Raw genomic sequence first — 21,762 nt, forward strand, 5'->3', positions numbered from 1 at the left:
GGTCAATTATGCATGTTTTTTCTGTTAATTATTACATATTTAAAGATATGGAGTTGGGTAAATGTTACTGAAATTAAACTGTTTTGTTTAAGAATTATACTTGTGAATGTACAAATATACCAGATTTTTACAAGACTTTTATTGTGAAATTACAGATGAAAACGGGAAAAGTTTTTAAAAATAATTTTCTTATAATTGATTTAACGACAGTTGATGCAGTTTTATCTGAGAAAAAAAAAATCTGAAAAACTGTTAAAGTCATAGCTCCATTCACTTCTGGGGGCCCCCGAGGCGTTCTTAGCCCAGACGAAAAATATAATCTCTCCAGCAGGTTCTGGGTCCACCCGGGGTCTCTTCCCATTTGGATGTGCTGTCTCCGACTAAATTCGGAGTCCAATGATAACAGGCAGCAGATGAGTTGCCTGGCATGGACTACATTTGTTCTTTAACCTTGTGTTGCAGATGACAGTCTGTCTCTACACAGCAACATAAGTTTTTGTGCTGTGAAAACACTCCTGACAACCCCCCAATCAACCCCCCCACGCCAAATACAGACATGGAGACACTGAAATCACACATTGCACACAATGTTTTAGGAATATGGTATAAAGGAACTGCAAAAAGGCAAAGAAGACATGCACCTACTGTTGATTTATAGCAGTAAACCGCTTATTCAAACTATCTATCAAAAATTACAGTTGTCAGAATAATTGTACATATCAAATATGTTTGGCCTGCCTTCCTTGTCCGTCTAATCCCTTCCTGTTTTGCATTGGTAACATAAGACTAACACTACTATGTCCAGTCCACTCATCCCGACTTCACAGCAGCAGGGTGTGGACACAGATGTTGAGAGAGGGTAAAGTGCCAAGCTGATGTCAACAAAAAACGTGCTGATTTATTCTGACAGTAAGCATCAAGCAACAAAAGCACATGATGAGTTTGGGATTTCGCACAAATGCAGGTCAATGAAAAAATAGCCTAGCGTTGAAGAGTTTGAGTGGCCCACTTAAAGCCCAATCTCAACCCACAGCTGGAGACATCTGGAACATCACTTCACTTCACTGTCTGACCTCAGTAATCTCTTTTGACTTAATGGGAGCAAATCCTAATAGACAGGTTTCGAAACCTTGTAGAAAATCTTGTAGAAAAAGTTTATTACACGCCAATTTATAGGGAGGCAATGACAGAAAATGAAAAAATTAAATCCGCTCCAACAAAAAAGCCTGATAAAGTTGCAGCAATGCTATACGCTCGAAGTCTTTCTGTGAAGATTTAACATCGAGGGTCGAAAAAAATGTCAGCATGACCTTAAGTGACAAAAAGAGTGTTTCTAATAAAGTCTTTAGTATTTATTACAAATAACTGCTGCCTAATTTATAAATGTAATCAATCTGAGCCAGTCTGTCACAGTGAGCCCAGCTCAACGTGGAATAGAGGAGTCAAATCAGCTGGTTGTATTCTGATTATAATCCACACTAGTGTCTTTACTATTTTGTAAATGTCACTATTGGCACTAGAATTTTAGAGTTACTTGTTCAGATCTGTGAGGTTGTGGCTAGATTACTGTGAAAGTAGATATGTAGGTAGATGGCAACAGATATTTTGATGATTTATCACATTTAATCACTGTATTATTGGAAAAAGATTTCACGCGATTGCCAGCTTGACCTGATTCAATCGTAAACCAGTAGCAGACTGACAGGAGACTGGCTCAGTTTTATTGCATTACCACGGCGTCTTGGAGCACCAAAGTTGCGCTGAAGACAGCAATTAACTGCAAGTTGTTGCACACCCGTTCCCCGTCTTCAAAGCGACCCTTTCAAAGTCAACAAGACAGCGAGATGATTGTAAATCATATTTTTACAATCATATTTTTAATGCAGTACTAACTGAGGGCCTGAACACCACAGGCATCCAACACTGAGTTTTGGCCTTGTTCCTTGCAGGCAGAGATTTCTGCAGATTCTCTGAAACTTTTGACGATATTATCTTTTGCAGATAATGAGATATTCAAAATCTTTGCAATGTTAAGCGGAGGAACATTATTCCACAATTTGCAGACACATGTTTTCTGCATATTGGCGACCCTTTGCAAATAAATGTAATTACAAACAAAACGTTTCTGCAGCTGTCTCTTTTTTGTGCCACTTACTTTTTGGTTTTTTTCCCAGCATCCCAACTTTTTTGAGACAAATTGCATTATCAAATTTAAAATAACTTAAAATGTTTATTTTTCTCAGTTTAAACATTTGATGTTTTCTATCATCTACATTTTACACAGCACTCCAGCTTCATGAAATTGGGGTTTATATTGAATTAGTTTGTAATTCACTGGCACAAAACACTCAAAATACACAAGCCAAACGACAGACAAAGCTAACTGCCATTAGCAAGGCAAATATTCCTCAGAGAGGACACCACCCCAAAAGAACACGTGTAACACAACAACGTAAAATAGCTCGCAGTGTCTGCAGATCTTAAAGCAAACACAAAATGGCAAAATCCACCAGCATTAAAAGCAAAGTTTGTCATCAAGACTTCATTAGCCTTTGAAAAGGATGACAGATGACTGTCTGGCAGGCAAGCGCAGAGAAAAAATGAGTCTTTTAAGCCTTCTGAAAGCAGTTGTTGGCAGAAGAAGCACGACATGAGCATAATAACAGTGTTACAGCTTCTAAATAAATCAGAAGCTGCATGGAAACATTTTGCAACCTTGAGTAGGACGATGTGCAGAAACTGTTTTGTAAAAACTATGATGACAAACTTGTGCACTAGCTCCAACATAATCAGCTTAAATGATCCCTGTAGACCAAACAGCAGAACAGCAACTGTGTTTACATGGATCTTTCTTAAATTCACTCAATACCATCTGTTTGTTTTCTGGACCGAGCCATTCCACGTGATATTCCTGGGAATCGGCTATTTGGGGGGAAAATGCCTTATAAGATTTTAAATGTTCTGGGGTGCAATTTGTTTAAGTGTAGAAATTGTAGGCAGAAGGATTCCAGATGTGTAGCTGAAGAAAATCATAGCATAGAGAATCATATCTAGTGATATAAGATTTCATGGTCATACAGCTCGATGTCCCCACTTTATTTATGATGACTTCCTCATGACAGAAAAGAAGGGGAGCCAAATATTAAATGTTGGATGTGTGTGCATTGCGTTATGCTACACTACATTAAAGGCCTAAACTGGTTAATAAAAAGCAGGATGCAGAAAATGACGTGCTTTGAAGTTCAGATGTCCCCTTTACAAACGCTCAAATTAAACTCACATTCACGAGTGGTGAGGTTCTCTCAGTGCAAACACCCACCTCTGTCCCACCATCAGGACATTTATCTGCATAGTTTTGATGATTCTATTTGGTGTTATTCGGCAAAGTTTAGATGTGGGGCAGGCAGATTTTCTTTTCTTTTCTTTTTTTCTCTCTTTAGAGATTTTCTTTTATGCATACTCTGTAGTTTGTAGAAGAGTATTGTTATTTATCTGGATGGAGTTAGCTTAAATTGCAAAGACAGAAATATCTGTCTGTATATTTCAGGTCGAGTCCAAATGCATGTAGGATGGAGACGTTGTTTAACTCGAAAGATGTTATTATGAAGGGTAAACTTGCAAAGGTTTACACTTTAATTTCATCTACATTTGGACTTTGGGTAACTTTTTGATACATGTATTTACTTCTTTTCTTTTCTTTTTTTCTTTTGAAAAAAAGAAGTTGCTTATTAACTGACCGCTTTATTTTCCTCAGGAGGGTCTAATGAGAAAAAATGAAGTAGAAGCTACTGGCACAAACGTGAGCATCGTTCATAGGGCTTTCTTTTTTTCCCTCTCTGCTACTTTTCTCTCTATGATGCCAGGTAAGACTGATACCTACTCTTTTTGTTTGGGTCTGTTGGGATCCTCAGCTCATATTAGCAACTGTTTTACTTGGCACACTAAGTGCAAAAAACACTAAGTGCAAAAAATTGTTCAAAAACAGTGAAAAGTCATAGACGGCTGGGCTGCAGGCATGGCTTCAGGGAAGCTTCTGGTGATATCTGTAAGTAACTGAATTCAAACTTTATGGATAAAGCAAAACTTTATTATTATTCAGTTTGGTTCAACACACTGTAGCCAGTCCTATCGGTTTTGTCCCACATTATACAACTTTACATCAGGAAAGACTGAAACACTGCATTTAACCTTAAATTATATGGAAAGAAGAAACACGCTGCCAATTCTGAAAAAGTTAGAATAGTGTGCAAAATGGAAAGAAAATCCACATATTTTTAGTCATATTAGATCATAGAAAACATATCAAATGTTTATACAGAATGATTTTACTATTTCATGAAAATATGAGCTCATTTTGAATTTGATTAAAGCAAATCATCTCAGAGAAGTTGAGACAGGGGCAACAAAAGGTTGCAAAAGTAAGTGGTGCTAAAAAAAACAGCTGCTGGGACATTTTGCAACTAATTAGGTTACCTGGCAACAACTCAGCAAGGTATATAAAACAGTTTCACCAACCTGGAAAAATTATGTCTACAAATTGCAGATTTGTCTTAAAATAATTAATTGTCTGAGTTCGAAGATGTTAGGAAGCCTTCTGTTTTTACATTTTTCACAGCATCCTAACTATATTGACATGGGGATGTAAAATACCATAAATACAAGAGGGAGAGGGAAAGCTTTTTATATGATGTTTTTAATACAACATGCTGACATCTGACCTTTGACTTATGACACTGAAACATTGCACATTAACATTGTCTGTTTTATTATCTTTAACCATATGATTGGACTAGAAATGGCTGACAAAACTTGAGATTTTAAGATATATTCATGCAGCGTGTGATTTGTGTCTTTATGGTGTCATTGTGACGTCGTAGGGCATTGCATTAAAAAAAATAAAAGTGCGTTGTACGGCTCTAGCTCTCTCCATGCCAGTGATGGATCTAGAACATTTTAATAGGGGAGGGGGGCATATACCTCTTCAGTGAAATAGGTGACAATCCCCTTCATGTAATTGGAGTCAACAAAATATCCAGAAAAAACACTTTTAAACTTTATTTATTGTACCATTATATCTTCTAAGAAAACAAAGCCAATTTTTAGGTATAATTTATACCTAAATGTGTCTGTTGTTGGTAGATGACATTTGATATAGGGGGACCCTAAGATTATTATTAATTTTATATGGTAAGTTAATATTTAATTTGAAGGCTATAAAAGGATTTTGGATGTGTTTTAAGGACATAAAAGTTGGGGGGCAGCAAGTGGACAAGCCTCTACAGCAAGGGGGCAGTTGCCCCCCTGTAGAACCCTTCATATGCTATATTACTCAATATGGTTTCTTGACCTTTGTCCAAGGGTCAACTTGGACAAAGGTCAGGGTCAACGCTAACACTGTTTCCTGGGGTCATAAAATTGACATGGGGAGTAACTGCCTCAGTGCTTCAGTTACTTGGTAAATAATCTGTTTGTGCTTGCAGTGTGGTAGAACATACTCAGTAATTGTGGACAAACCTGATTTATTACCACTTAAAACAATGATAATCAGTGCTTGCTTAATGAAAGTAATTTACTGTTTATTGATGGAAATTCCAAAAAAAAAAAAAAAATAGTGAAGCACTGGACCTGTCGAGCAGGCCGTGTCTCATCTGCACCACTGAACGTACCCAAAGGTTTATGAAATCTACATCAGTGTCTGCATGTGTGAAAGTGCAACGGGAACACAATGATCCATTTGTGAAGTTTGCCACGTGACACCTAGAAGTCAAAGACAAACATAATGATAGGAAATGAGATGTGTGACATTGTCGCAGCCGAATCCGGATATTAACGCTGGAAATGGAACTTCTGGGAGTCAAGGAGAGCAAAGGACTCCGAAACAGTGTCTAAATCAACCAATTTTCCTCGGATGAATAATGTCAATGTGATGAATTCATTACTTCTGCAAGAATTCATGCTGAATATAAGGGCCTACCATGATACACAGCCCCCACTGTGGCCATTCAATACCCCTGTTCCAAAAAATTACTGTCACAGTGACATGGCGCCAAGCTGCCTCTCGGGGGATTTTGGCCTCAAGGATGTGATGAGCCAGGAAAAAATAAACGGCACACAGCCCCAGGCAGAGAAAATGATGAGTTTGCTGTAATATCATCCAGGAGCGGTGCCCCCAGCGTGATACTCAAATACTTATATATGGCGAGACAGACAAAAGAAAGAAGAATTTCAGACGAGATGCGAATTCGACACCAAACAAAAGTCACAAAAAGCCAGCGTGTCAGTCGGATATTTTATTAGTGCCTTACCAACAAGCTTTGAAGGAATTTTCCCCTCAGGCTACTGAATCCACGTCGACACTATGAATAATAGCTTTGTTTGGGCGACTGCATTATTTATTCATTCATTCATGTATTATTTACCCCTTTAGTTTCATTATATGACCTTGTGAGGAATAATTACTTCGAATCTTAAAGCCAAATCTAGTTTTCCAGCAAATCTTACCAGCAGAAAAAAGAACTGTTCAATTCTGCACTTATCATAATGCCAGGTTTGGACTCTGGTTTGAGTTCAACATTTTATTTCTGTTTATTGTTATGTGTTGTTTTTCCTTCTTGTTGGTTAGTTTCATATTCTGGTTTATATTTTGTTTATTGTTGTTTTATATTTTTTGTTTTATATTTTGTTTTCCATGATTTTCCTCTCTGGTTTGGTTATTTTATTGATAATTTGTCATCACAGCTGATGTTAATCCCCTGAGTTTCATATTTCCTGCCCTCCTGTGTTTCCAGTGTCTGTGTTTCTCTGTTAGATGTTAGTTACTGTTTTATTTTGATAGTCTCTCCTTTTGTGAGTTTCACTTGTGTTTTCCGTTTTTTTCGCATCTCCGATTAGTCTTGTGTTTTTAAATCCTCCATCTGTTGTGTTCTTTGTCGTGTTGTATTGTTGGTACTCGGTTCTTCTCCTCTCGTGTGTCTTCATGTCTGGATTTTTTTACTAGATTTCAAAAATAAAGATCTGTTTATTTCACGAGTCTACATCTGGATCCGCCGCCACACATAATACAACAATTCTTAATGTCAGTAACTCAACAAAAAATAAAAAGGTTTTGTTAAATGTTCCTGAATATTTATTTCAACATTACGAAAAAACCTCAAGTTAATTTAAAGACATGGCAGATTTTCAGTTAACACACCAACATTTCCACACAATGGATGAAACATTACATTTTAATTCATCTCGTCACCTCTGATGGCAACTCTTTAACTGACCCACATTCGCACAGTGCTGCCGTTCACACATCAAAAATAAAGTTCTGCTTACTTCAACTGAACCTCAGATTTTCAGATTTATTCAAAGAAAATAGACAAAAATATGCACACGTGGAATTTACTGTACAGATAAATAGTCTTCACAGTGTGCATTTCAGAATCTTTCTGTATAGTGATTAATGACATATGAAATGGTAATTAGTGTACTTTATGAGACTGGTCTCAAATCGTCTTTTTTCAGGTTTCAGACCGAAACCCCCCCCCCCCCCCCCCCAAATAAATAAATAATCTAATTTTACAACACAAAGTTAACAATTTTTCACAATCCAGGCAACAGCTAGTCTTTAACTAAGAAATAGGAAAAAAATATCATGTCCTCCAACTTTTGTCTATGCTGACCAGAAAATATGTCAAAACTGGACAAATTCACACAAATCGCTGTCCAATTTTGTGTAATAGTCTGTGGGATTTGTGGCTTTAATTTTGCCCTTTTGGACAGGTTTTCAGCTGTTCTGTGTTTGATTCCAGTTTTTCTTTGCTTTATTATTCCAAGTATATTAGTTTGACTTCTTGGTCCTTAAGCAGAAAAAGCTGATGACTGCAGTCGTCAGGCATTCTTTGGCTTTGTTGAACTTCCTCTGTTTCAACTAATTACTATTTTTAAGTAACTTGACCAACACTGCTTGTGACCTATTAATATTTTGTTTGTTTACTTTGTCTGACTCTGGGTCCTAATTCTGCAAAATATCGCATGTTGGGCAAATTCCTCCTCACTTTACCATCATCACAAAGTGCATTCATCAAACTTTTAGTCTGAAGTCCATTACACACAGAGTGCGTTGCAAATAAACAATGGTTAAATGTCCAGATTCAAACGTGTCGCGTAATGTATATAGCATGTCGAATGCGTTGCGTTTTTGCTGAAAATTTGTCCTACAAAAAAAACGTACAGTGAAAACAGAAGTCAACATCAAGCAATGATGAGCCGACCCTTTTCTAAAGAAGAAAAGGAAGAGACTAAGAATTTGGTTCAATCCACGTCTTACAAGAAGGCAGCAGCAGGGAGAATTTCATGCTTTGATCCAGGAGTTGAAGCTGAATCACCACCACTTTTGTACATTTCGAGCTCTTGTTGGCAGAGTTGAAACTGTGGAGGCAGAGAAATAATATCAATGAGCTGAATGACCCACAGCAGCGACTAGCTTAGTGTCTGAGGTAAAGTAGTATTATTTTACTCCTTGGACCAGTGTGTGTACTGAGCTACGGAGCATTTGTTGCCAAATGCAGCGGTGGGATTCGTCATATCTGTTTATTGGGATCTGAAAAGTCTACACACCAATGTCAAAACAAATGTGGCAAATTCCCCACATTATCTGGATGTTACAGCAACCTTAACAGTGGTTACTGATTCTTGTCTACGACATACTTACTGCATAAACACAGTTTCTACAGTTCATCTCGTGGTCGCGTGTCCTGCAGCCAGTATCTGTAGACAGCCACGGGATCTACATTCCAGTGCTTGTGGAAGGAGATGGCGTGCTGCGTGGAGATCATTTCCTCGGAGTAGTCATCTGGTCGGGCCTGGAATATCAAGGACAAGCGGTTTTTCTGTCTGTGCGTGTGCCCCGCACGCTTATCCACAGAACAAGGATATCTGTATTATCTCAAAGAGCAGCAGTAAACACATAATCATAAGATAAACTATAATTAACAGGCAGAAAACACAAGAATAAAATTCAAAAAGCCCCACCAGGTTAATTACAAAGCTGCAAGCTTCTGGGACAAAATGATTAATGTCTCAATTATTTTGCTATGTGGCAAACAGATTGTTTTTCTCAGGTTGCGAGGTTCAGCACTCTGTAAGGAAAGCAGAACCACATGGCATTCTCTGGGTCTCTCTAATTGACCTTCATTTAAACAAGGCAAACAGGAAGAGAGTGTCACACTCTGCATCATCTGGTCCTAAGTAAAGGTTAATGTCTCCATTAACACTTGGGGCAATTTGGGCTCATTTAAGTGGCGTCTCTGTGCATTTAATCAAGGTGTGAGTCGCTTTGCAAAAGCAAGAAAACAAAGACAGAAATGGTTTGAAAGGCTCTTTTTCTATTCCCCTACCCACACGTCTTAAACTTTAGCACTTTGGATTTAGTTTTACTAAACAGCCTCATATTAAATTGGTGCTCCAGTAAATGAAAACATTACAATAGATTTTAAGTTCATAAGCAGCTGCTCTTAAAAGAACGATTCCTATTTAAGTCAAGCAGATATTTACTGTTTAATTAAAACTTCATGCTTTACATCTGTCACACATTTTCTGTGTTCAGCTGACCTGCTTAAACAGACCAAATTAATTTATGCATTGCTTTCCCAGGAAGTTTTTACAACTCTCATAAAAATAAAAACAACGTCATCAAGAGAGCTGTTCACCGTGACAAGAACACGTGCGTGTGTGCGTTGCTCTCTACCTGGTGGAATAGTGGACTGTGTGTAATGGGAACACCGAGCGTAGTGAAGCACCTGCCCAGCACCATGTCATCAGGAGCATCATCGCTGTAGCAACCACAACTACTGGAAAGCAGCCTGGACACCGCCGTCCTGCTGAGCACCATCCTTCTCACACACACACACACACACACACACACACACACACACACACACACACACACACACACACACACACACACACGGTGTTCAGTGTGTAGCGCTCCCTCTGTTATGTTCTTACTATGTAGGCATATTAGGTATGTATACATTAACCCCTCCAAAAACTATTTTTATTTTAGTCATCAGTTAAAGATTTTCAACAAGAACAAATGTGCAAAAAACATTTGACTGGATTACATAATGCACAGAAGAATGTGGTTATATTATTATCAGTATTTAATTCAAAGCTGACATGAAAACTGCAAGGAAAGCCAAAGGTTTTGGGACAAACCCCGTGTAAGAAGCATAGAGTTTGTATTGCAACATTTATTTTTGCTTTATTGCAACACTGGTAAATCCTCACACAGCCTAACAGCTTTAACTCCCTTTTACTATGGTCTGGCTCTTTTAATGCAAATTGAGACCAAAGCCAACGGAGAAGTACAATGTAACAGAAAAAAAATTACTGGTTCCAGCTAATATGGGCCTTGATGCCATGCCTTGCTTGTATCTGATTGTAGCTATGTAATAGCTAAGGTACAACTATTGCCTCTAATGTTAAATAAAGAAAAATCAGTAATGTTCAAATTTTCACACAAGGTTTTGCATGTTTTGGCTCAACAATCATTAACACCGACAACCCAAAAATATCATCTGACCCAACAGCCTCACCCTCCTCCTCCGGTGGTGTAGCTGTATCCCTTCTGGATCAAGCCATAGCCATATCTTTCCCCCAGGCTCACTGCTTCCTTTGGGTCATAGCAACGCAGCAACTGTCTCAACCGGGGTAAACTGTTGGTGGACCAAGAGACAGAAAGTTTGCATAGCATACATAGTACCTACATGCCTACAATAAAATATTAGTTATGTCCATGTCTCATCTCCAGTCCCCTTTTCCCTCTGTATGTTTTTACAGTGTCCGTGTTCCTCGTCAGTCCGTCACGTTAAGTCCACATCTACGTCTGTCGTGTGTTTCATGTCTACGTGTTCCATGTCGTCAGGCTCGCATTGCCATGTCTGCGTCCCTTTATGTTTCCTGTTTTATTTTGAAGAGGTTTGTCCCATGTTCATTGAGTTTAGTTTCCCTCTCTCTGTCGCGTCATTATGTTCATTCCAATTAGCTGTGTTCCACGTGTGTTTCCTTTCTCCTCGTCTGCCTCGTATGTATTTATGTAGTCTGCTGTCATGCATTCATTGTCAGGTCGTCTGTTGTTTCAAGCCATGTTTCCGGGTTTCATGTATCCATGTCCTGGTTTGTTCATGTCAAAGTTTTTCATGTTCTATTTTAGTTTACCCAGTTTAGGTTAATGCTTAGTTTTGCATCGGTTTGCCTTGCCCTTTGTCTGTACCTTTTCATCAGCCTTATAAAACAGCTCGCCTTTTGTTAAATCAAATTACGTTCCATGTTCCATTGTGTGTGCGTTTGGGTCCACTATTCAAAGGCCACGCAGTCTGCTTCAGCCAGATTGTGACATCGTGGAAGTTAATCTTAGTAACAACAAGTAACAACATTGTGATATAAGGATCAATTGAAAGGCAGCAACCCAAACAGACATGTTTTCTATGCTACAGTATACATTAGAGGTGGGAATCACTATACATCCCACGATACGATATTATCACAATACTTAACGCATGATACGATATTATTGCAATTTTTTAAAATATTTTGCGATATTCAGATTCTGTACATAAAGGTAAACTTTATCAATATTCATTTTATCTAATATCAAAGTCTCACACTCAGTCTTTCTCTCATTTCAGTCAGTTTTATTGTTGACAAACCGAACGGTTTGTATTACAGTCTAGTCCAACTTAACTGAATGCAACCATCTGGTACAATTATAGCTATTCTGAACTATGAAATTTATGAAAACTATGCAGCCCCTTCAGCAACAGAAGAATTTGAAAGTAAATTAAAACAAAATACAATTTTACATTAAATAAAAAAGTTTTAAACTTAATTAAAATAAAACATGTCTTAAATTAAAATAAGTAAACTGTCATGTTTATAGCTGCCATAAAAAAAGTTAAACACATTTGGACAGTGAAGGAATGTCAGGGTTCTTGCTCAGAAAAAGGATCAACATGCTCTGAAGTCAGAGCACAAAAACCTTTTTTGTAACAAAATATCGATTTCTGCTGTCCCTGTATCGATACATTATTAGCAAACAAAATATCACGATACTACACAGAATCGATTTTTTCCCCCACTCCTAGTATACATATACACTATAAATAGAAAAAAGTACTGGGCCAGTTTTTTGCTCATGCCAGAGGATGTTTGGAGCCCTGCAGTTATTGAGTGTCGGAGACCACAGCGTTCGATGAGTCTGCACTGTAACTTTACGTGGTTTCTGCTACGACTGAGCTGCTGTGGTTCCTGATTACTTGCATTTTGCAATAATAGTATTTACAGTTGATTGTGGATTACCTAAGAGGCAAGAAATGCCCCACACTGACTTTTTTCAACTGTGGCATCCTATTTTAAGGCGTGACACTCAAATCCAGTGTGCAGGGCTACATGTTTGATTTTATACAACAGTGTAAATGATACTAAAAACAGTTGAATTGAAACATTAGAAATTGTGGCCATATATTCAGGATAGGAGGATACACAAGATTAACATTGGGGACTTTTTTTGCAAACTTCACTACAATACTTCTCTTTTTTTTTGCATTTCATATTAAATATGCAGATTAGAATGAAAAAGTACATTATAAACCTTTTTATAAACAACTTTCATGATTATAGTTACTGGCTGACTGGCTGTAGCTTTTTATTTTATTCATAACATTGTATTGTGATATATCAATGTATTAATTTTTGTGTGTGTTAAATAAAGAGAAAAAATATTTTCCAGCTTACCTGATGAGAGTATCATCATCAACGATGAGCAGCCAATCGGCTTTCGGCACAGCTTTGCCTAAAAACCGCCTCAAGATTGCAAACGTCTTCCCACAGTGTCCTTTAGGGGAATAAAATATACAGAAGAAAATGTGAAAAAGATTCAACATCACATTCAATAACAGCTCGAGCTGATTTATTTTGGTTGATAATCATGTCAAGGTCATGACCTTTGGGGGAGCTGTCCTCTCTTAGTGCACTTGTTAATGTTGTGTTTCAATAAAATGGAAGAAAATGTTTACAAAATGATAAACAATGGGGAGAATTGGAAGAATGAGCAAAAGCACCTGCATGTGTGTGAAATGACAAAGTAGAGCCAAGAAAAGGTTGTGGATATGAGATATGAGGAATAGATGGATGTGCAACTCCCTTCCATGTGAATGGACTTCAAGTAAAGCACAAAGGTGCATCTCAGACAAGAGTGTTATCATTAGAGAAATAAAACTGGTGTCCGTGTCTTTTTCACAGAAGCTCTGTTTAGTATTTTTTGCTCGAGCGCCTATTATGACAAAGATTAGGTGACATACACACTTCTTTTCACCGCTAACAGCCAGTTAACTGATTAAATCAGACTGTCTTTTGATTTGTCTGCTCATACACTGACTGTGGTGCACTTGAAATGTGTAAGGACAGGAAATATGGAGCTCGATACTTCAGTCCTCAGGAAAGGAGCTATTACATCCTGTGATTAGCCAGCTGTGCAGAGGTGAGCCAGGGACCAGGAGCTTTAAATTCTCCTTCATTAACTTTAACACTTGCAGCTTTTATGCCTGCAGCTCAGGGCAACATTGTGCTCCAGTATCCCCAAATGTGTTCCATGTTTCACTGAGCATGATCAGACGACACTTGCATAAATGCTGATACAAATCAGGCACAATGTTAGCCATATTTCTCAGCATACCAGCATCTCCTAAATAGTACGAAACATAAAGTGCATTTTTGGCTTATGACCAACTCTGCCTTTCTTATTGTCATGTAGCTAGTTTCGTGATGACTTTATTAATGCATATTCTGGAGTGTCTACACAATCTGACTAGTCTTCCCAACAATTTTAAGCTACAAATGATCTTCATCTGACCTCTGACAGGGGACACATCTCTGTGCTTGTTCTGTTAGACCTCAGCGCAGCATTCAATACCAATGACCCCAATATGTGACCACAGAGATTAGAACACAATATAGATTCATAGCTATCTGATAGATTCCAATTTGTTCATGTAAACGGGGAGTTTTCCTAAAAGCCGGATCCGTACACTATATTGCTATTATATATTTACTTGTCTGCTGTCACATGCATATGAACTTGACAACCCATTCTTAATCCATAGGGTTTACTATGATGCCGGCCCACCCTTTGGAGATATAATAGCTTTAACACTTCTGGGAAGGCTTTTCACAAAGTTTAAAAGTTTGGTTATTGGACTTTAAGTGATGTACAGTTGTGTTCAAAATAATAGCAGTCCAATGTGACTAACCAGAGTTGTGGTAAATGGCCTGTATTTGTATAGCGCTTTACAAGTCCCTAAGGACTCCAAAGCGCTTTACACATTCATTCATCCACCCATTCACACACACATTCACACACTGGTGATGGCAAGCTACATTGTAGCCACAGCCACCCTGGGGCGCACTGACAGAGGCGAGGCTGCCGGACACTGGCGCCACCGGGCCCTTTGACCACCACCAGTAGGCAACGGGTGAAGCGTTTTGCCCAAGGACACGACCAAGACTGTCAGTTCGAGCCGAGCCACGATCTTTTTGGTAGAAATCGTATTATTACATGGCAAATAATTTACCAGTAGGTGTAGTAGAGTCAGAGAGACCAACAGACCCAACATTCATGATATGAATGCACCTGAGTCTGTGTAATTAAATAATTAAGTGAAAGGGGCATGTTCAAAATAATAGCAGTGTGGAGTCCAATCAGTAAGGTCATTCATTATGTGAAGAAACAGGTGTCATTCACATGGAACTTATTTAAGCATGAAGCCAGCACGTGTTTTACATGCAATTCTCTCAGAAAACCTGAGAAAGATGGGTCGTGCCCGACATTGTTCAGAACACCATGCTTTAATCAAAACACTGATTGGAGAGGGGAAAACATATAAAGAAGTGCAGAAAATGATAGGCTGCTCAGCTAAAACGATCTCCAATGCTTTAAAATGCAAAGCCAAACCAGAGAGACGTGGAAGAAAACTGAAGACTACCATCTGAAAGGAATGAACAATAGCCAGGAGGGCAAAGACTCAGTCAATGATCAGCTCCAGGAAGATCAGAGTAGAGCAGGGCGATATGACCAAAAATATTTATCACGATAAACATTCGAAAATTTGCGATAACGATATAACTGACGATATAATTGACACTAGACAAAATACTTTACAACTCCACAACTTTATTATTGCAAAAAAAACCCATAAATGTATTTTCACTTAAACAAGCAGCTGTTTTCTATGTGCATTAAAGTTACATAAAAACATAACAGTGCAAATGCAAATTCCTTGCTGACACCAAAAGGCATTTCCAGTGGAAATTGGCTGACATATCCTCAGCATAACCGTGTATAATATCCACAAAACCTAAAAAGAGGTTATACACACACAATACAGTGCATCACACGATTGTTGGGGTTTCATTCTAATATTGTAGGCTCTTTACTTTACAATATAAACCTCCTTGAGGTGACTGTTGTGAATTGATGCTGTATGAATAAAATGTAATTGAATATTCTGATCTGTATCCAGCAGTTATCAGTAAAAATTGCTGCTGCTAATGAACTTACCCCTCTCAGTATTGGGCACTCCCAAACTGACTGTTGGTATGGAGGCATCAGTAACATCACTATAATACTCTAAAAACCCAGCATCTTTCTCCCAGGTCGCCTTCACCACTGGTACTGTGGAAATGAATGGGGAAAGATAACTGAACCTGCAACAACATTAAGCCTTCACCACTGAGCTGTAGACACATACAAACAGATATATATACAGTAGCTATGACTAGTGAAGCACTGATTGATGGCAGGCAAAGCTTCTATTTAATTAATAGACTATAATTTATAGCCTTTAGTCTTTAGACATGACACCAAAAACCTACAAAGTAATAACTTAAAAGTGATCCATGGTAAGTGAGACTCATCTTACCTTAATTTATTCTGAAACACATCCACTAATTATTCACTTGTACATAGCATCAGTGCTTTGGATAATTGCACAAATTATTAAAAATACAAAAACTGTAATATACTGAAATATATTATTATATCTGAGTTGCATTGTTATTATTCCTGTGTGTCTCAATCTACGGTGGCTGGGAAGTGCAAAGCGCAACAAATTAAAAAACAGCAACAAATTAAAAATCCACAACAAATTAAAAAACCGCAACAAATTAAAAATCCGCAACAAATTAAAAATCCGCAACAAATTAAAAAACCGCAACAAATTAAAAATCCACAACAAATTAAAAATCCGCAACAAATTAAAAAACCGCAACAAATTAAAAAACCACAACAAATTAAAAAACCGCAACAAATTAAAAATCCTTGACGGAAAGGGATTGTCTGAAATACCGGAAGTGACACAACGATTAGCCTAATAGGGCTTTTGGAGAGTGATGTCACGAGAGGGGGCGTGACCAGGATTTTTGGTTGAGGCGCCATGTTTCTGGGCCGAACAAAGCGCTAGCGAAAGAGGAGCGAAAGTACACGGATAACACCAGCTATGGTTCGTACTTGCTGTGCGGTCGGTAGTAAAGTTAGATCGCACGACCGGCAAGGGAATAAGGTTGAAAATGGTTTATCTTTTCATTCTTTCCCCACCTGGAAGCAACATGAGGCAGCTCATGTATCGGATGTTACCAAAAGAAGACGTCTAGTCTGGATAGCAGCTGTGAGACCAGCTGATATCCAGTTCTCTTCCATCTCCAAATATCTGTTGGTGTGCTCCAGACATTTTCATTCCGGTAAGTTATAGATATGTTCATATCCAGTGTTGGGACTAACGCGTTATTAAGTAATGCGTTACAGTAACTACGTTATTATTGTGGTAACGAGCACGGTAACTAGTTATTATGCCAAAATCAGGAACGTGTTACTCGTTACTGGGATTTAGATAGGGTCGTTACTCGTTACTTCATGTGGTGGCTATCGCGGAGCTTCCACAGATTCAGTAACATTAGCAAGTGGTGGAGGCCAGCAGGTGGATGAAGGAAAGGGGAAGCAGAAGGAAAAGAGACCCAAGGCGGCCGCCGGTCCAAGTGTGAACTGAACTTCAGGTAAGAAGTTATGACCTGCAGTCTCTCTGGGTCAGATATAAACCAAGTTTAAGTGGAGTTTATTTTCGTTATTCTGACTTTTTCCGTACTGCATGCTAGCTAGCATGACAGAGTTTCTATACAGCTGGGTGGTGCTATGAAGTTACTGATGTTGAACTTTATTTTGTTCATAAGTTATTAGAGTTGCCAACCGTCCCGTCTGGTATTCAGAGAAAATATTACGCGTTTCTTATTGAGGTGAAAAGGAACAGTTTGTCCCGTAATTCAGCTACAATGAAAAAAACACAAAGCTGGAGTTATTCTGTGTCTTTGCTGCACAGCTGCCTCTTCTTCTTTCATTCTCCCCCCTCCCTCTCCCGTTTCTACTTCAATCATGAAAACTGATCAATGATCAGCTGATCGGCTCTCTTGTTTGTTTATCGCCCACTTTGCGCTGAAAGAGGAAACCAGCCGATGTTGCGCTAAACAACAGCAGCATGTTTAAGCTTGATAAGCTGTTGTTAGAATTTATTTAATATTAATTTCTAGTATCAGCTGATGTTGGCTGGAGCCACAGCTGTAAAGCTGCTGGTCATGATATCGTTTGGTTATCTGGTGAGAGGGAAACATGAAGATGATACCAGGAGATGTCCTTACTGAATCATCAGAGCTGAACAGGTGATGGAGAAACAGGTTTACCTTTTAGGTGACATGAATGAGTTGAAGGGAAGTTATGAACTGTTTCTGAGAGACAAATAACCCCAGGATCCTTTTTTAGGTAGCTGACAGCTGGTAACTGTGCAGGTGCGGATCTAGCAAAGTGTTGCCAGGGGGGCCAGGTAGGGCATTAACAGGGAAAGGGGGGCACAAAGAAATACTTTTCTTTCTTATTCTCATTTAAAATGTCTAGCTTTTAAAAAGTAATTATCTGAATCTTACAACAAACGATTGATAGATTGATGCATATATACCATCAAAACAGTGTACATCACTGTCACAACAGTGTTTATTTTCATTCAAAGGCTTTATGATTTTTCCTATAATGGTGGGCCGGTCTCTAGTCAAAATGTCCGGGCCAATTTTCTGTCCCAGTCCAGCCCTGTATGCAGCTCATCTGCAGTCTGGTGTTGCCTACATCTTCCCATTCAGAAGGCAGAATTTCCGAGTTCTGAGTACAATCGAAAGCACCACGACTGCAGTTTTTGTGTTGGATGTAAAAGGCGCACATGACGCTGTGACGTAGGCTAGAATCATGGCAGCAGTCAATGACGGTCCAGGCGTGGGATTTCTCTTGTGGAAATGTGCACATTATCTTTTCCTTTTTATTGGTAGGTGGCACAGTGCACTTGTGGCAAGTAAGCAAGCTAGAAGACTGGCAAAGTTATGGAAGAAACACATTAACAAGAGAATTCTGAGTAAAACCAAAGTTAATTTCCCTAGTAACTAGTTACTTTGAAAGTAACGAGTAACTTGAAGTAACTGAGTTACTTTTGAGAGAACTAGTAATGTAACTAAGTTACTATTTTAAAGTAACTTACTCAACACTGTTCATATCACTCTTTATCTGGTCTTTTAAGTCTGACATCACTAGCCGTGTCTTGGCTCAAACTCCGCTGCAGGTCCATAAATCACACGATCACTGTGGCATCACTGAGTGTTGAAAAACTATCTAAAGTCTTTCATCTGTAATAAAATGATCAGCGTTCTGCTCTACCATGTGTAACAATTGAGTTTATCATCCAGGCATCCATGAAAACGAAATTAGCAGGAAGTTAGCTCGCTAGATTCCATCTAAATACAATATAGCATGTCCTAACTGAGGGATTTTGGAAACAAATTCAAACGTACAGCTCTGCTATCACTTCCAACATAAATGAAGACAGAAAACTAAACAGCAGTGACGTTTGTTACTGAAGGGTTACTGAAGTTTGGCTAGCTGGTGTATAACGATGTGCTACGTGACCGTTAGCGACACAGCTATGTTAGCATAATATAAACTAACTTTTTCCACTTGATAAAAGTTATCGTGAGGATTCTCGGTGGTCAGGAACAAATGTAATCTCATGGCAGGATGCTGTAAACCAGGGGTGCCCAATCCCGGTCCTTGAGAGCTACCGTCCTGCAGCTTTTAGATGCATCCTTGTTCCCACACACCCGAATCAAATGAATGGCTTGTTATCAGGCCTTTGCCAAACATGATGGCATGCTGAAGAGGTAATCAAACCATTTGATTCAGCTGTGTTGGAGTAGGGATGCATCTAAAAGCTGCAGGATAGTAGCTCTTGAGGACTGGGTTTGGGCAGCCCTGCTGTAAACGGACCAAGCTTCAGCCAGGAGAACAACTGAGATAATCCATCCACAAGGATGAATAGGATTAGTCATTCATATACTGCTGCATGGACTGGGCTGTAGCTACATCGTAAGGTTTTAAAAACTGAGCTTTCAAATGATTAGTGGTGATAGAAGCAGTGGGAGGCCAACAGTGATCACTTGCTGTTTTTAGGAGTTTTTTGAGATTAAATAGAAGACAATACAAAACATTAAACATGTTAACAACACAAAACCCATATTAAACGCAGACTACTTTAGGCCTGGAAGCAGGATTTGTCACGCCATCACTTAAAGACCAGATAGCCTATTAGTTTTCTTTTCGATGCACTCTGAAGTCATAGCAAATTAGAAAAAAAAAAAACATCCTAATGAGTGATTTTGCAGAACTACGTGCTATTTATAGACTTGCTAATTATTTGGCATTATTGCAGCAAACCAATGAAATGGATGAAACATCGTGACTGGGTTCCAGCGCTACACAAGGGACCTGCTTCAAACATACCACCATGCCAATCAGATTACTTCTTCCATGTGAGGGTGAAGAGGTGACCCTTCTGGATAAGACGGTGAAGGTTTGCTGCCGTTTTGATGAACAGTGTGGTAGTAAAACCAGGGGAAAATGAAACTTGCTCCTGTTAAATATTCTTAAGTCTTGTGCTGTACAGATAGTAAATTATCTTCTGAAAAATTACCGCTATCAATTACTTCAATTTAAGTAGTGTTAGTAGTGGGTGATATCGTGTAAATGCCGTCATGATTTTGTGTAAACATTTTGTCTTTTATAAACTATAAATGACATGGATTCTACATTGTAACTGATGTGATGTTCTATAATAAAAAAAGAGGCAAAAATTAGTTTGTTTCTTTATTGAACTTTTGAACAGTGGTACTCAGTCAGTACATATTCAGTAAATGCAAATTATTTACATGGCAGTGCACTTCAGGCATAAATCTAGACCCCTATATAAAACATTATGGGTCATTCCCACAACCCACAGCTTTACTGTGCTCCAGTAAAGTATCCAATAGCAGTGACAACTCCTCCACAGTAGCAGGTGGGATTTTTCTTTTTTGAGGACGGCTCCTTTTACCTTTCAATACGTATGGTCTGTTTATGTTTTGATCCAGAGCCGTTTTTGGGCAGCTGAAGAGGAGAAGTCTATCTTATGGCCAACCTCTGGCTGTATCTTGGTCATATTACCCAGCAAAACCCAGTATGCAGGTTCATCTGTAACAGCCCTTGTGCCACAGATCCGCATTGTTGCTTCTACTTTAAAAAGAAGAACAGCGACATGGCTGCAGGTCTCCATGACTCCGGCCATACAGGTGCAGTGGGCGGCTTCAACCTTCCCTGTGATGCTCACAATGACCCATGGCTGCAATGCTGGTTCATTCAGTCTTTGAGAATGCAGTACCTGAAACATACAAGTTACAAGTTAATTTAAAGACAAAGACTCTAATGAGCCAAGGCCAACATAAATGTGTTTTATCTACTTTCAAATCCATTTATCATAAATGTAACAAAGTGTTTAGAAAGTTAGCACATACATGTAATTTTCCATTTTTTTATGTATCCATCTATAGAACGCTACATGTTATATTCCAAATCTGCCTGTTCTCTTTCAGAAACCTGCCTTCAGAAAATGAAACTAAAGTATGTAATCACTTTATGGAGAAAGCATAAAGTTTGACTTTAGGTGACAATTATGGACACGTAATATGATAAGGAGATTCTGCAGGTCATTAATCAATGTATTATAGTAAAAAATGTATTTTTTGTGACACAGGACACAAACACGGAAGCAAGATATGTAATTAGGATTATTTCTAATAAACATGAATAAATAATTGCAATTTCTTTAACCACTGAGAATAACTAAATCCTTCAGGACAATGTCACATCAATGGACTGAACTCACTATGGCTACGTTCACACTGCAGGTCTTAATGCTCAATTCCGATTTTTTTGTCTGCTTGTTCACACTACAAATAAAATGTGACAGCAAACGCGCTCCTTTGTGAACCCTCAAAGTGGCCCACATATGCAAAAGCAAATGTCACACACAACACGCTTTGTTTAGACCCAGACCAAACAGTATTGTTTGACTGATGGCCCTTAATATAAAGACTTGTTTCAGACTTTTCTTTAAGTTATTTTGTTATTTACATATGGCCTAATAATTATCCTTATTGCCATTTTAGAGAGGAGCGGTGCTTCAAAGGATATGCAGATTTCTGTCAGAATCTGCAGATTATACAGTATAAATAAAATGTTCATGTTGTCTTCCCAACAGTTTCACTAACATCTACACGGGATGGACACGAAGCGCTCATGTGTTCTCAATGTCTTCTCGGACGCTT

At 38.6% G+C, this 21,762-nt stretch overlaps 1 protein-coding gene across 5 annotated transcripts in view; it reads right to left on the bottom strand.

The window, feature by feature from the left end:
* Nucleotides 1–659: 659 nt before the first annotated feature.
* The window catches only part of b3glctb (beta 3-glucosyltransferase b), a 37,241-nt gene continuing 16,138 nt past the window's right edge, over nucleotides 660–21,762 (bottom strand). For 2 of the 5 annotated variants that reach the window (XM_040031888.1, XM_040031887.1), the window contains exons 12-17: nucleotides 15,602–15,715; nucleotides 12,781–12,880; nucleotides 10,584–10,703; nucleotides 9,734–9,878; nucleotides 8,699–8,849; nucleotides 661–8,415 (exon numbers count right to left, since the gene is read on the bottom strand). In XM_040031888.1, coding sequence (XP_039887822.1) covers nucleotides 8,715–8,849; nucleotides 9,734–9,878; nucleotides 10,584–10,703; nucleotides 12,781–12,880; nucleotides 15,602–15,715 — 614 coding nt within the window. In that variant the 3' untranslated portion in view covers nucleotides 661–8,415; nucleotides 8,699–8,714. Of the gene's footprint in view, nucleotides 8,416–8,698; nucleotides 8,850–9,733; nucleotides 9,879–10,583; nucleotides 10,704–12,780; nucleotides 12,881–15,601; nucleotides 15,716–21,762 lie in introns of all 5 variants that reach the window. The other 3 variants (XM_040031886.1, XM_040031890.1, XM_040031889.1) reach the window with 3 other exon arrangements.

Source organism: Simochromis diagramma, unplaced genomic scaffold (assembly GCF_900408965.1).
Source record: "Simochromis diagramma unplaced genomic scaffold, fSimDia1.1 OVJJ01000216.1, whole genome shotgun sequence".
NCBI lineage: Eukaryota > Metazoa > Chordata > Actinopteri > Cichliformes > Cichlidae > Simochromis > Simochromis diagramma.